Source organism: Diabrotica virgifera, chromosome 6, assembly GCF_917563875.1.
Source record: "Diabrotica virgifera virgifera chromosome 6, PGI_DIABVI_V3a".
Classification (NCBI taxonomy): domain Eukaryota; kingdom Metazoa; phylum Arthropoda; class Insecta; order Coleoptera; family Chrysomelidae; genus Diabrotica; species Diabrotica virgifera.
Window position 1 is genome coordinate 56,036,064 of NC_065448.1, and position 16,349 is coordinate 56,052,412.

The 16,349-nt window shown below is 33.3% G+C and overlaps 1 protein-coding gene across 1 annotated transcript in view; it reads right to left on the minus strand.

Moving 5' to 3' along the window:
* LOC114343069 (uncharacterized) overlaps positions 1-16,349 on the minus strand; it is a 452,597-nt gene that overhangs the window by 211,156 nt on the left and 225,092 nt on the right. The window contains exon 3 of the mRNA XM_050652913.1: positions 15,809-15,953. Coding sequence (XP_050508870.1) covers positions 15,809-15,953 — 145 coding nt within the window. The remainder of the gene's footprint in view (positions 1-15,808; positions 15,954-16,349) is intronic.

Below are 16,349 nucleotides of genomic sequence, written 5' to 3' on the forward strand. Positions count from 1 at the left end.
CAAAAATGGAAATGGCGATCATATGTATGTAAACCGGCGGTGAACCCGTGATAAAAAATATTTCTCACTGCAATGGCCGACTTTTCTCACTGCCTGAGAAACTGTTCATTTTGAATGTATGTAAGTAGTGAGAGAAGTTGCACATTGTAGAGCATCCATAGAAAAAATGTGTTTTCCCATGGAGCAATTTTCTTCATTCTTTTTTTGTTCACAAGTAACTCGAGTAGAGCCATCTAACTAATGCATTATTAAATGTCAAACTTGCTTTTGTTTTGTTATAATAGATTAATTTATTTATAAGAAAAGAAAACTACATATTTTTTTCAGTTGCAGACTTTTTTGGATAAACTTACTACAAGTGTACCTTTTAACGTTAAAAACACAAATATTTTCATTTGAAAGTTGTATAATTATTTAAACAATCTTTATTTAAACAAATTAAAAATTTTTGTTATAGTAAATAAATTAATTTGTTATAACAAAAGAAAAGCAACTTTGGCATTATAATAAAAACTATCGATATTACGAGTGAAAATTGCCAAAAATAGCAAAATGCCAATCAAAAATTAGGTTGGTGAAAATGTAATCTCAAAAGTTCAAAATCGGTATCCGTTAATTAAATGCGTTTTCTCGGCATCCCATGGAGCAATTTTCTTTATTTTTTTTTGTTCCCAAGTAACTCAAGTAGAGCCATCGAAGTAACGCATTATTAAATGTCAAACTTGCTTTTGTTTTGTTATAATAGATTAATTTATTTATATGAAAAGAAAACTACATAGTTTTTCCAGTTGCAGACATTTTTTTGAATAAACTTACTACAAGTGTACCTTTTAACGTTAAAAACACAAATATTCTCATTTGAAAGTTGAATAATTATCTAAAAAACCTTTATTTGAACAAATTAAAATTTTTTATTATAATAAATAAATTAATTTATTATAACAAAACAAAAGCAACTTTGACATTTAATAATGCGTTAGTTAGATGGCTCTACTCTAGTTACTTGGGAACAAAAATAGAATGAAGAAAATTGTTCCATGGGTAGCCAAGAACATGCATTTTTTTAACGTATACCGATTTTGAACTTTGAGATTACATTTTCTCCAACCTAATTTTTGATTGGAATTTTGCTATTTTTGGCAATTTTCACTCGTAATGTCGATAGTTTTTATTATAATAATATATGTTATGAGTATTTTAAAGATATGAAAATTGGTGTAGAGAAGGAGGACAAAAATGAAAAGGTGATGGTTTGAAAATTATGATCCTATTGTTTATATCTTTGCCGTAAATGCCGGTCAATTTTGACCGGTTGCATGTCAGGAACCACTTATCACAATTAAACGTTTTTTATTTTAAAAGAAGCATACTGCCCCTTTTTTAAATAACGTTTTGATGATTTAATTAAATTAAATATTTTCCGAGATATTCTATTTGTTTATAAGCCAAAATTTTTTTTATAATTTTAAAATATTCCTGAAGCCGTTTAAATAGTCCAATTTCAATTATGTAAACTACGTTAGATAGGTACAGTATTTTTTTATACAAAAATCATAGATATTCTTATATATCATAATTATTGTGGTTATTATAACGACCGTAAATTTTTAATTAACAATCCAATTGTTGCTAAACTGTTTATTCAATTTTCATCGGCTTCTGGAATTATAATCTATGTGAAAAGAGCTTTTGTATTACCAAGTTATTTAATTATTGATAAACAATTACCTATCTAAAATTTTAGTTGAAAATTAAAGATTTTGTTGGAAAAACCCGCATTTTCCGGGGAAAATTTTCGTCGAAGTAAATCGGAAAAAGCAAGTTTCTATGCAGAATTTAATTACGGTGAATTTTTATTTGAGTGTTTTTGGTGTAAAGTTAAAATCTTTGGAGTTATAGAGCAAAAATTGAAAAAAAAACACGATTTTTGGGCGCCATTTTGTTTATAAAAAAAGTAGCACACCATCTGCGGACTTTGCATTATTAATATATAGAATCATAAGATTCGATTGCAGCAATAAAATTGCTGGTAAATAACTTTTCCCAAAAATGGCCTATTCACCGATAATCTGCCCAGACTAATAATAATAAATTGGAAAAGACTGTAAGACTTGTACACACTTCTAAGTAGGTCAAAACGGCAAACAGGTGTATGTTCTCAAAAAATTTTTGATAGTGTGTAAAAAGATGTTTTATTATCAGCTAAGTACTTTCAACTAGTTCAGCTGTTCACGTGGGCTCAAAATGGTTTGACTCAGCCATGTTGTCTTTTTAATATATAAAAGAATTTAGATGTGATTTAATTCATTTTAAGGGATTGTCATACCCGATATCTGTGACAATTTTCTTTGTGACAAATATTGCATATGTACACGATCTTCCAGTACGAAAACGCTGTCTTTCATCTCCTAAACTTGTCTTTTGATACATAAGTTCTTGTAAAATTTGAATGGTAAATTTCGGCTAGTATTTAAGAAGGTGATACGTACCTCTATAACTAGATTTGTTTGTCTAAAATTAGCAAAATTATTTTCTCTTTAATTGTTGTTATATTTCCTTCCTTACACAGTGGGTTTTATTATGTTAATATTTTCAAAATCAAAATACACATAACAGAAATTCACCTCAGATTTTTAAAACATTAAAGTTTTCCTTTTACCATTCGTCAATAAACTTTTAATACGCTGCTGAAGAACGACTAAATTATATTGAACTAAGTATTTCCTAAAATTTACTCTAGAAATCGTGTAATAACAAATCTAAGTTATTAAAAGTTTTACGGTAGAGGTATTAAATTCTCGCTATATTGTCGATAGATTTTCTTGATTTTCCAGGTTACTTGACAACGGGGAAGTTTTTCCTTTATGTAGATGGACTGATTTCGTCTTCTCGACGTGATTGAAGGGACCTCTAGTTCGATGCCTCTCACAAGAAGCAATTTTTCGCATGGCCGCCTATTAATCCTTCACATAAACTTCATGTATTTCTCCGTAAAATCCTGTCCTGTGAGGATAAGATTCGGAACATGTAATTTATGGTGTATTTTTTCTCTCAGACTTCCGTTTCGTTTCACTGTGATAACGTCTACTTTAATGGATCGCTCTTGATTACATATTTTTATCCAATATTTCATATAAACATTATCTCAAAAGAGTTACTTTTCTAGGTTTACCAAAAAATATGCAATAATATGTTGAATTCGGCTTAAATCTACCTCAATATCTTACTTTTTGATCTTTATGTGGACAACTTTAATATAATATTGTTATAATCAAAAACTTCTTGTATTTAACTAAAAAACGAATTACAAGTGGTAAAACTAAAATTATATGAATGACAATTAATGTGATACATATATTATGTATTTTTATATGCTTGCTTGTTTTGTAGTCTAAGAGCTGGGAGCGGATTTTGTGCTTGATAAGTAATATGGAAGACTACACAGGGATATGTTGAATTAGTTGTGTACATGACTTTATCCAACGGCCGGAAACTAGAGTGGAGGACGAGGGTAGTTATCAGGGGTCAAAGTTGCGGTTTTTATTATTTTTTTTTGTGACGCTCATGATCGATATAGTGCACCATTATTCCCAAAATTTGGGAATAAGTAGGTCATGACGTAACTCAGTAAAATCTCCAGGGACGGAACGCTGCGTGGCCGACAAAGAGGTGGGGCAGGGGTGAATATAAAAAATATAAGGGGTTTTTTGCCACGTTCTTGATTGAGATAGTGCACCAAAATTTGGGAATAAGTAGAACATGACATAACTAAGTAAAATCTTCAGAGGCGGAAACCAGAGTCGGGCACGAGGGTAGTTATAAGGGGTAAAGTCGCGGTTTCTATTATTTTTTTTGTGACGCTCATGATGGAGGTAACATCATGGAGGAGGCGTAACTAAGTAAAATCTCCAGGGGCGCAAAGCTGCTTGGGGTGCAAAGGGGTGATAGGCAGAGGTGAGTATACAAATATAAGGGGGTTTTTTGCCGTTCGTGATCGAGATAGTGCACCAAAATTTGGGAATAAGTAGATCATGACATTACTAAATAAAATCTCCAGGGACGCAACGCTGCGTGGGGGACAAATGTTGTGCTGCGTCACAAAAAAAATAATACAAACTGCGATTTTGACCGCTTAAAATCCTCATCCCCAACTCTGGTTTTGCGCCCCTGGAGATTTTGCTTAGTTAGATACGTCATCATCTACTTACTCCCAAATTTTGGTTCATAATCTCGATCACGAACGTCACAAAAAATCCCTTCTTCTTCTTAACGTGCCCTATCAAGTCCCCTTTACGTTGGCGATTAACATGGAGAAACTGTCTCTGTCTCGAGCTATTCTAAATAGTTGTTCTGCTTTCTTTATTCCTGTCCCCTCCCGGATATTCTTCAACCAAGAAGCCTGCCTTCTACCAATTCCTCTGCGTCCTTCGAGTTAACCCATCATAATAAGTTGAATAATATTATACCGATCTCCCCTTACTACGTGTCCAAAATAGGCCATCTTTCTATGCTTGATGTTATCAAGCAGCTCGCGGGCAGCATATGCTTTCTTAAGGACTGCCACATTTGTCAGCATACCCGTTCATGGTATTTTCAGTGTACGTCTGTGCAGCCACATTTCAAAGGCCTCAAAACGATTAATGTTGGATATTTTTAATGTCCATGCTTCGACACCATACTTATAAATCCCTTATAATTTTTATATTTACCCCTGCCCCCACCCCTTTGTCGGCATTATCTCGATCATGAGCGTCACAAATAATAATAAAAACCGCGATTTTGACCCCTTATCACTACCCTCGTCCACTACTCTGGTTTCTGGCTCTGGAGATTTTACTTAGTTATGTCATGGTCTACTTATTCCCAAATTTTGGTGCACTATCTCAATCACGAACGTCGCAAAAAAACCCTTATATTTTTTATATTCACCCCTGCCCCACCTCTTTGTCGGCCACGCAGCGTTCCACTCCTGGAGATTTTACTTAGTTACGTCATGATCTACTTATTCCCAAATTTTGGGAATAGTGGTGCACTATATCGATCATGAGCGTCACAAAAAAATAATAAAAACCGCGACTTTGACCCCTTATAACTACCCTCGTCCTCCACTCTGGTTTCCGGCCGTTGGGGAAAGTCATGTACACAATTAATTCAACATATCCCTGTATAGTTTTCCCTATTACTTATCACGCACAAAATCCGCTTCTATCTCTCCGACTATTGATGTTGCTATCTTCTGTATCATAGCAATAAATAATAATTCGTCCATTACCTACGCATTTATATTAATAGGAAGGTGACAGGAGAATATAAGATTCTAAAGGGAGTCAGGCAAGGTTGTGTGCTGTTCCTTCTTCTTCTTTTAGTGTCTTTCCGTTCGGGATGTTTGGGACCATCATAAGAAGATTTGTAGTTTAGATTATTTTACATTTTTTATGTAGTTATTATTATACTGACTTAATTTTTAAGTTACGCAAAAGTAGTAGGAATGTACGAATAAGTCCACCATAAAAAATATCTACAGTAATATATCCATCTTCGATGATGTCTGTATAACTTGAATGTTTCAAAATTTACATATTAATGTCTGATAAGTTTTGTTTAATTTCAGTTTATCTTCTTCCACGTTGCTCTACTTAAGTTCAAACTTATCGAGTTTTACTAGTTCACATCTATTTCGTGCAGATTGTTCCAAAATATTTTACACACCTACTCTCAAATTCAACGATAATCACATATGCATAATATGCAATATGCGAAGTATGCTCTTGTATTTGTCAATACGAGTATAACTTCGCTGAATTAATTTTGTGACAACTTTGTCTAAACGTATTGCATGCCGTCAAGTTGGATGTTGGTGTTTGGCATTTGAGTTTCTCTACTCCGATTGGTTTGCAGATGAGATAATATAATCTACACGAGCTTGGAGAGACAATAGGCTAGTACAGTAATTTATTTAATAGGAATATCCCGATGTCTGACTTACCGATTTCATTTTTTTTTTTATTTAAATATTAAATATATTTAATGTGTAAAAGAATAAAAAAACCGTTCAATGCGCTACAAGTGAGTGGCGCATACAATATTCCAGCTACAAACCAGCTGATATGAATATTACGTGGCGAAAAAATGCGCCATTATTTTGATGTTATTCTGAAACGTAATATAATCATTTTTCTAGTAAAATTGTGGCTTATTTCCCATTTAAAATCTTATGTGCATAGAAATCGGCCCACTTAAAAATTTGGTTATTATTGGTGTCTCATTTTTCCAAAATCTGTTGTCCGATTTAAGTGATTTTTTGAACATGTTATAGCCTACTTTTTTAACAATAGGGCTTTTCATTCACAGTAACTTGTTTCGAGCTTCTGTCATAAGTTGTATAATCCGTGTATATTTTTATTATACACGGATTATACGACATTTGACAAAAGCTCGAAACAAACGACAATCGATGAGAAGCCTTATACCACTGTAATAATATTGTCTATAAACAGGTATATTTTAATTGTATACCGGGTAAACTAATCAAACTGTGTTTTTTTCTAAAAGTTCCCATCACCTTCCGGAATATTCTAGCATTTACAAAATACTGAAATTAAAACCCAACTATAGCCTCAGGTTTTTTAAACATTCTTTTTTTTTTATTCATTACTTTATGTTGGACAATAAAAATATTAGGTAGTTTAACAACTAGACATGTTCCTCATCAATACACGGTATTATAAATGTGTTTCTAAATAGGTGGGACAAACTTTAAGGGGTAATTCTGCATGAAAAAATAATGACAGTTGGCTTTATAAACGTATGTCCGCAAATGTTTCGTTTCCGAGATACGGGATGTTGAATTTTTTCTTACAAACTGACGATATTTATTTTATTGCTTTAAGACCGGCTGAGATATGCCAATGAAATTTGGTGGGTTTTAAGGCGTGGTTCTTGCACATTTTTTGACATACAATTAACAATTTAATATTTACTATTAGCGCGCATACGGGTAATATGACCGATCATATTACCCGTATGCATGCTAATGGTGAATATAAAAATCTTAGTTTTATGTCAAAAAATCCGCCATAACTATCTCTTAAGACGTACCAATTTCATTTGCACATTTCAATAGTCCTGTCGCCAGGGGGGGTACAACGGCCTCGTTAATTCAGATGGACTTACTCAAGTTTTTTTTATGTATTGTGACCCGTAGAACACGAATTTTTTGGGTAACAGTTGATCCGGATGTCGATAAGATTGTTATAGACCAAGAACTTGAGGAATCAAATAACAGCGATTTTTGGCAAAACAAAACAATATTTTGTATTTTTTGGGCCATTTTAAGTAAAAAATATTTCTACAAGTTTTTTCGTAGGATGCACAGTTTTCGAGATAAACGCGGTTGAACTTTAAAAAAATCGAAAAATTGCAATTTTTGAACCCGAATAACTTTTGATTAAAAAATAAAATAGCAAGTCTGCTTACCGCATTTGAAAGTTTAAGTCAAATTATATCGGTTTTGATTATTTGCATTGGTAAAAATTTATTTTTTTATTGTTTAACAAAGCTATAAACACGTAGGGTTTCCCGTGCTTTTACATGCGTTTTAACGCATGTAACGTAGAAATAGTCTTGATTGCACTAGTACCTATTCTATCTACTCGTTCGATTTTAAATGAGAAATCATAGAAACATCACTCACGCACTAGTTGTTTGTAGCTTTGTTTAACAATAACACAATAAATTTTTAGCAATGCAAATAATCAAAACCGACATAATTTGACTTGAACTTTCAAAGGCGCTAAGCAGAATTGCTATTTTATTTTTTAATCAAAAGTTATTCGGGTTTAAAAATTGCAGTTTTTCGATTTTTTGAAAGTTCAACCGCGTTTATCTCGAAAACTGTGCATCCTACTAAAAAACTTGTAGAAATATTTTTTGCTTAAAATGACCCAAAAAATACAAAATATTGTTTTGTTTTGCCAAAAATCGCTGTTATTTGATTCCTCAAGTTCTTGGTCTATAACAACCTTATCGACATCCGGATCAACTGTTACCCAAAAAATTCGTGTTCTACGGGTCAAAATACATAAAAAAAACTTGGGTAAGTCCATCTGAATTAACGAGGCCGTTGTACCCCCCCTGGCGACAGGACTACAACTGGTTTTAAAGCAATAAATAAATTGCCAGTTTGTACGAAAAAGTAAGTGTAACGTCGTAACCACTAGACCATTTCGGCGATAATGGGTTAGTGGATTATAAGACTTAACGTGCAATCGGAAGCCTGTTCCCTTGTTGAATTTGTTTTAGTGTAAGTCCGCGTAATGACAAGTCTAGTTAAAAAATCTGACAAATATTAATTTGGATAAATTAAATTTTGATAAATTTTGGAGCTCAATATCTTCTAAATAGTCTAACCAATTTTGATCACTAAATATGCGTTTATATATAAATATATACAGCAACATGTATATCACAGAAAGTGACGGAGTCGAAGAAAGCTGGGCAAAAATTAAGTCTAATATCTTAGCCTCAGCCAAGGAAGTTCTTGGTGAAAGAAATATTAATAAAAATAAATCGCTTCCAAGACGAAGAACTCCATGGTTTTGTACAGAAGTGAAGGAAAAATGTAAAGAGAAGAAAAAAGCCTACCTAAAATACATGTCAACTAAAACACAAGAGGAATACGATAATTATAAGACCATAAGAAACGAAACACATTCAGTAGTAAGAAGAATAAAAAACGATCACTGGGAACGTTTTTCGAAAGAAATGGAACATGATTTTTATGGTCTCCAAAAGGTATATGGCGCTTTATAAGAGGTCAAAGAATGGAGGTAAAGGAACTAATAGAACCAAAACACATAGAAAAGGATACATGGATTGACTATCTAAAAAAGCTTTATGCAGAGGAAGAACAAATAAGGCTAGAACCGGAAACACCAGAAATTACCACAGATGAAGATGTTAATATAAGTGCACAGGAAGTACGAAAAACACTCGAAAAGCTGAAGAACAGAAAAGCTGCAGGTAAGGATGGAATACCAAATGAACTACTGAAATATTGTGGAGCAGCAATGACAGAACAATTAACAATATTAATTAACAAAATCATAAAACACGGTAAAATACCGGAAGAATGGAGAACGAGCGAACTAATCCTACTATTCAAAAAAGGAGATAAAAAGCAGCCAGAGAACTACAGAGGTATCAACTTGTTAAATACTACCCTAAAACTTACAACTAAAATCTTACAAGACGTAATGAATCAGAGGATAAGTTTAGCAGATGAACAACAGGGTTTTCGTACTGGAAGATCGTGTACAGATGCAATATTCGTCATAAAGCAAATTACTGAGAAATCACTAGAGTATAATAGACCAGCATTTCTATGTCTGATTGACTTAAAGAAAGCATTTGACAGAGTAAGACTCAGGGATGTAATCCACCTTCTGTATAATAGAGAAATCCCTCTAGATATCATAAAAACTATTGAGAACATCGACCAAAATAACAAGATGGAAGTCAGAATAGATGGACAACTTACAGAACCTGTAGATATAGGCAGCGGAATAAGACAGGGAGACTCATTGAGTCCTCTGCTTTTCAATTTAATCATGGATGAAATCATCAAAAACGTCAACAAAGGAAGAGGATATAGAATGGGAAACAAAGAAGTAAAAATACTCTGCTACGCAGACGACGCAATATTGATAGCCCAAGATGAAGATAGTCTGCAAAGATTAGTCCACAGATTTAACATAAGAGCAAAAGAATTCAATATGACAATTTCATCTCAAAAAACTAAAACTTTAGTAATCAGTAAAGAACCAATCAGATGCAAAATAGAAATTGATGGTATCAGTATTGAACAAGTAACGGAAGTAAAATACCTTGGAATTACATTGTCAAGTTACGGAGACCTAGACAAAGAAGTGAGAAATCAAGTACAAAAAGCAAATAGATTGGCAGGATGCCTTAATAACACTATATGGCGAAACCGACATATTAACACTGAGATGAAGTCAAGAATTTATAAAACCAGTGTAAGACCAATAATGACATATGCATCAGAAACAAGACCCGATACAGCCACAACACAAAGACTACTGGAAACGGCAGAGATGAGAGTACTGAGAAGAATTACAGGAAATACACTGAGAGATCGAAAGAGGAACGAAGATATTAGAAGACAATGTAACGTACAGTGTATAAATGAATGGACACTAAATAGAAAAAAAGAATGGAACAACCATACAACCAGAATGGGGGAGACACGTGTGGTCAAAATAGCACGAGATAAATCACCAATCGGCAGAAGAAGTATCGGCCGACCGCGCAAAATATGGAGCGACAACCTTCCATAGAGGTATCAATCCGCCAATGAACAAGCAGAATTGCTTATAAAGAGGAAGAAGAAGAAGAAGAAGAAATATGCGTTTGAAAGGTATTGACAATAAAAATGGTTTCTGATGCAGCTGAGGTTAAGTGTGATATCTGAAGCTATTGGAGAATTTAATGAGCTTGAAAACCATTTTTTTCCCATATTAAAATATGGAGTTGATCACCATTACGAGGCCTATAACTTCAAAATTCAAATTTTCCCAGATATAAGTTATATAATGTTGGACTCGTCAAGAGTCTTCTTACAAACGCTGAGTTATTGGTGCAATTCGTAGGTAGAAATTGTGAGTAATTGTCGAAAAACCAAAATTTTCAAAGTTTTTCAGGGTTTTGGTGACGAGCCCGAAAAATAGACCCCGAATGGGGAGGGCCGTAAAACCTACAGCCTTGGACCAAAATGCGCGACTATTGAGAACTGTCGTTTTCTGGGAGTTGTATTTATGTAAAATTGTGTTCAACGTAAAATCGTCTAATAAGAAAATACGAAGAATATCAAACGTGACAAATATTATCCAAAAATTTTGGTACGTTAAACTGGAACTGGACAGGTTACTTAAAGGAGGAGGCTTATATCGTACGACGTGTGGAATAGCGGATGGTGATGACGATAATGATGATGATGAGTGAGATGATTGAGATTTTTACAACGGCTTTTGAGTTGAAAATGCAAATGTTAAATAATATGCTTTTATTTTTTGGTATTATACTTTTATATGAGAAAATAAAACTGACTAAGAGCTTAATGGTAGTTTGAAATGAATATAATCTGTTAGATATGGCAATTCACAACTTGACTATATACTGCAGTATTAAATAAATTATATTCACCTGTAGCTTCAGAGCGTAGTTAATTAGTTTAATGGACATATTATTACAAGCCATTACCATAACTTATCTACGAGTATGTAGAACTGCTGCGAGATATCAAACGCTCTAAAGCACAGCAATTATTTAACTATGTACAACATAATATTTAATAGAATCAAAAATAATAAACACAATGGAATTAGTCGTGGACAAGATACAGTTTTAAAAAGTTCAAAGCTAAAAATAGTGAAGAAGTCATTAAAAAATATAGTGTATGATTTCATTACATTATTAATAATAAAACAACATTTTAGACACATAATTCTGGCGCTTCTTCAAATTCTGCACCAACTTCACTACGTCATTTATTAGAAGCAAAAAATTTAAACTTTAAGTGTAGATTAGAAAGCCAATTTAAAAATAAATATCAGGAAGACAAAAACAATGATTATAAGTAGAAATAATTGCCCCAACGCAAAGCTATAGTCTCTGGAGAAGAAAGTCATGCAATTTAAATACTTGGGTTGTCTCGTGAACGAGGGTTGTAAGGGTTACAACCCTGAGAATGAAATAAAGAGCAGAGTAAAACAAGCCAGAAATGTATTTTTTTGAGGCTTCGTGAATCTCTGACTGATCGCTAGTTGGATTTTACCCTTCGATACAAGATGCTAAAGCTAAAGTGTTACGTTTGGCCTGTGCTCTAGTACGGAATGGAAGCATGAACGCTAAAGACCAGTTCCATTAACAAACTTGAAGTGTTTGAAATGTGGTGTCTGCGTCAAATGCTTAGAATATCATGGACGGACAGAGTCAGAAATGACGAAGTACTAAGAAGAGCGGGCTTACAGGATAGAGAACTTTTTAATTATGTTAAAAGTAAGAACACTGCATAATTGGGCTAGATATTACGAGGAAAAGATACACATTTCAGCAATTGCTACTCGAAGGAAAGATACAGAGGCGTTATGGCTGCGTAATATTCGCCAATGGACATAAATTTAGATCTATGAAATGCTTCGCAATGCTGCTAAAAGCAGAATTATTTAATCCTAATTATCCAACGTCTCAACTGACAAGACAATGTACGGTGGACGCCTACGCAGAAATGCACGCCACCTTAAGAAGTAGAGGAAAGCCAATCAGACCCAAAATGCAATTAAATGAGCATTTTGACATCAGACAAACTTTTCTTAAAAAATCCACAAGGAAAAGAAAAAGGTTTTCCTGTAGTTGGCTGTATACCATCAATCACAAAATTGGAAAGAAATCCTTTGTAAAAGGTATAAAAATTTTTTTATTAAAAATCCCTTAAAAGGGCTACATCACAACAAAACTTTTCGATTTTTTTAAAAAATCATCATCAGTGTTCGATCTAAAAATAAGTATAACCGATTTAATGAATATAAAGTTATTATTTAAATATTGACAAAGGTTAGAGCAAGTTGGTTATACTTACAAACTGGATGCTAGCTGAGCCACAAAAAAAAAGGGTTTTTATGTAAAGGGTTTTTACCCAAATATTTTTCTTTTGTGGCTCAGCTAGCATCCAGTTTGTAAGTATAACCAACTTGCTCTAACCTTTGTCAATATTTAAATAATAACTTTATATTCATTAAATCGGTTATACTTATTTTTAGATCGAACACTGATGATGATTTTTTAAAAAAATCGAAAACGTTTTGTTGTGATGTAGCCATTTTAAGGGATTTTTAATAAAAAATTTTTTATACCTTTTACAAAGGATTTCTTTCCAAACTTTTCTTGTTAACTAGAGTATTGCTTTTAGCCATTTTTGAATGATTAAGGCTTAAAAGGGTTTATATCCAATGTGTTTTGCCTTTACAAACTTATGGAGCAGAAACTTTCACACTGACGCTAAAAACCACCAAAAAACTCAGAGTTACACAATGAGTCATAGAACGTGTAATGCTGAATGTGAGCCCCCGAGACCACATAACCAAAAAATCAGGCAAACATCAGGGGTTCAAGACGCGATGGAAGGAACTACGACGCTTAAGCGGAACTGGCCAGGGCACGTAGCTAGAACACAAGATGGAAGTGGACAAGACGACTTGTGGTATGGAAGCCCACAAACTATAACATAAGCCGAGGACGACCACAGACTTGATGGACTGTCGATATAAAAAGAGTAACGGGAAACTGGCTAAAAGCGGCTTAGTGTAGAGAACACTGGAAATAACTGAGGGAGGTCTATGTCCAGCTGTAAACGCGATTGACTGATTCTGAATGCTTAAAATACTTTTCATTTCATATTGGATTTGAACTTACCAATATAGTGGTAAACAATCTATTCTGCTTGGATGAGAAACATCTGCTGGGATTTTTCTGCTTCGCTGGAATTGGAACTTTTTGGAAGGCTCAAATTTAAAGTGATTTACTTATTTAAATGAAAAAGATCAATACTTAGTAATTGTATTATTTTTGTAAATATGAAGTTTGCTCAACCTTGAGGCACGGCTGCTCAATAATAGGCCCCTGTGTTATTGCAAGAACACATACTTTGATATTTGAAATGAATATAATTAGAGATCAGAATAAACTGGGTATTCGTTCAGTAAATATGTATTCTTTTATTCTCCCCTAGCTACTTAACATTAAAAGGAATCTGGCTTACCACCGCTCATTGCCTTATATGGCAACCCTGCCTAACTATGTTCTTCTTGATGTGCCTATCCGTGACGGATATTGGCCACCATCATGGAATTCTTTTTCTTATTTGCAGCTGCGCGGAAAAGCTACAAAAATATATTTAACCAGAACCGAGATTATCTAACCAGCATGTCCTTCTTCTTTCTGGATCTCGCTTTCCAAATAGTTTTCCATGCAGGATGATGTTTAAGAGAAACTATCTGGATTCATTTCACATAATGTGTCCGAACTATTGTAATTTTCAAGATTTGATGAAGGTCAGTACTCAGTTCCCCTCGGCTCTTCTTCATTATTCCGAGGATCTCCTCATTTGTGACTCGGTCAGTCCATGGGATTTTAAGTAATCTCCTATATAGCCACATCTCAAATGCTTCCAATCTTATACATATAAGTTCAAGGTACGAGTCTCTGCACATATCCGATTGAAGGTGGATCCAGCTTCTCCGATGCGCGCTGTTATTTCTTGGTTGTTGGTCCATTCTTCATTTAATACGGTGCCGAGGTAGTTATAGTGTAGGGGAACGGTAGCTACATAATCTTTGGGTAAATGTTCAAATTTTTTTTTTCAGCGTACCACTTCTTATGGATGGATGCTAACAAAAGCGTGCAGACCGGTGAGCCGGTGGGCCAGTACGGATTTGCACACATATGTTATTTTCTTTGTAATGGCTCTCAATATCCGTTTCCTATACTTTTATTAAAATACCAGCAAAATATACAGGGTGTAACAAAAATACATGTCATAAATTAAATCAAATGTTCTGGGACCAAAAATAGTTTGATTAAACCTAACTTACCTTAGTACAAATGTGCATATAAAAAAGTTATAGCCCCTTGAAGTTACAAAATAAAAATTGATTTTTTTCAGTATATTGAAAACTAGTAGATTTTTTTCATTGAAAATGGAAAATGTGGCATTGCTATGGAAGGAATATCTTTAAAAAGAAATAAAAGTGAAATTTGTGCAACCCATAAAAAAATTATGAGGGTTTTGTTCCCTTAAACTCCCCAAAATATTTGTGTACGTTCCAATTAAATTATGCTTGTGGTACCATTAGTCAGACAAAATGTTTTTAAAACTTTTTAGTCTCTTTGTAATTTTTAGATAAGTCAGTTTTTATTGAGATATTTTGAACATTTGTAGAATCCAACACAAAATTTTACATGGTAATTAAGATTATAGGGACCTGGTAATAATATGAAAATTTATTGTGAATTTACATGTTTTAGGCATGTTTTGAAACATATTAATATCTCGATAAAGAATCGTTTATCGAAAAAATAATAGGAGGCAAAAAAGTTTTAAAAAATTGTGTTTAACGAATGGTACCACAATAATAATTTAATTGGAACGTACACAAACATTTGGGGCGTTTAAGGGAACAAAACCCCTTAAAACCTTTACGTAAACATATTAAAAAAGAAGCCGCATCTCTATAAAAACTAGCTTATCGAAAAAATACCAAGAGGCAAAGAAGTTTTAAAAACATTGTGTTTAACTAATGGTACCGCTGAAATAATTTAATTAGAACATACACAAAAGTTTGGTGCGGTTTAAGGGAACAAAACGCCCATAAAATTTTTATGGGGCGTAAAAATTTGACTTTTATTATTTTTTTGGGATATCCCTACAATAGTATTACCATATGTTCATTTTTATTAAAAAATCTTTAATAGTTTTCGATATATTGGAAAAAGTTGATTTTCTTTTTGTAACTTCAAAGGGCTATAACTTTTTTATGTGCACATTTGTACTAAAGTAAGTTAGGGTCAATCGAACTATTTTTGGTCCCAGAGTATGTTATTTAATTTATGACCTGCATTTTTGTTACACCCTGTATAAATAAAACGTTCTACCGCTGAAACTATTGAAAACAATTTTTATAGCTTTCGATTAGAATATATAAAAAGTAAAAATTATTATAATTGAACTTACGATGAATATCGAGTTTCCAACCGTCTTCTCTTCCACTATCATGGATATGAGGCTGTTGTCCTCGGCACGACAAGTATTTTCCACCATCTTCAACTGTCGGTACGAATGTTAGAACACTTGTGGTTGTATTGCGGTCGGGACTTGTCTGGAAGAAATAGAAATGGCGTCAATAATATGTAAATAGCTCCGGAATTGAGAATATCGTGTATACCGAAAGTACATTCTGCTTTTATTTTATTAAAAGCTATTTGTCAGTTGTGTTGAACTACCACAGCTTGAAATAAATTTGGTTAATTAAATTTTAAAATTTGACAGAACTTCATAATATTAAAATTACTTCAAAACATAGCATACACAAGTGTTTCCTCGTTAGCAATTTTTATAAGCAGTTCTCAAGAACTAAAAGGTAAGAAAACTTACAAATAAGTAAAAAACTTCGTGTGTAAAATGGTATATTTCTTATTTAAAAAACTTTAAAATCATCTAAATGGATTACAAAATCTCCACAACGTTTTCGGTCTAGTCGACACTAAGTCGATTT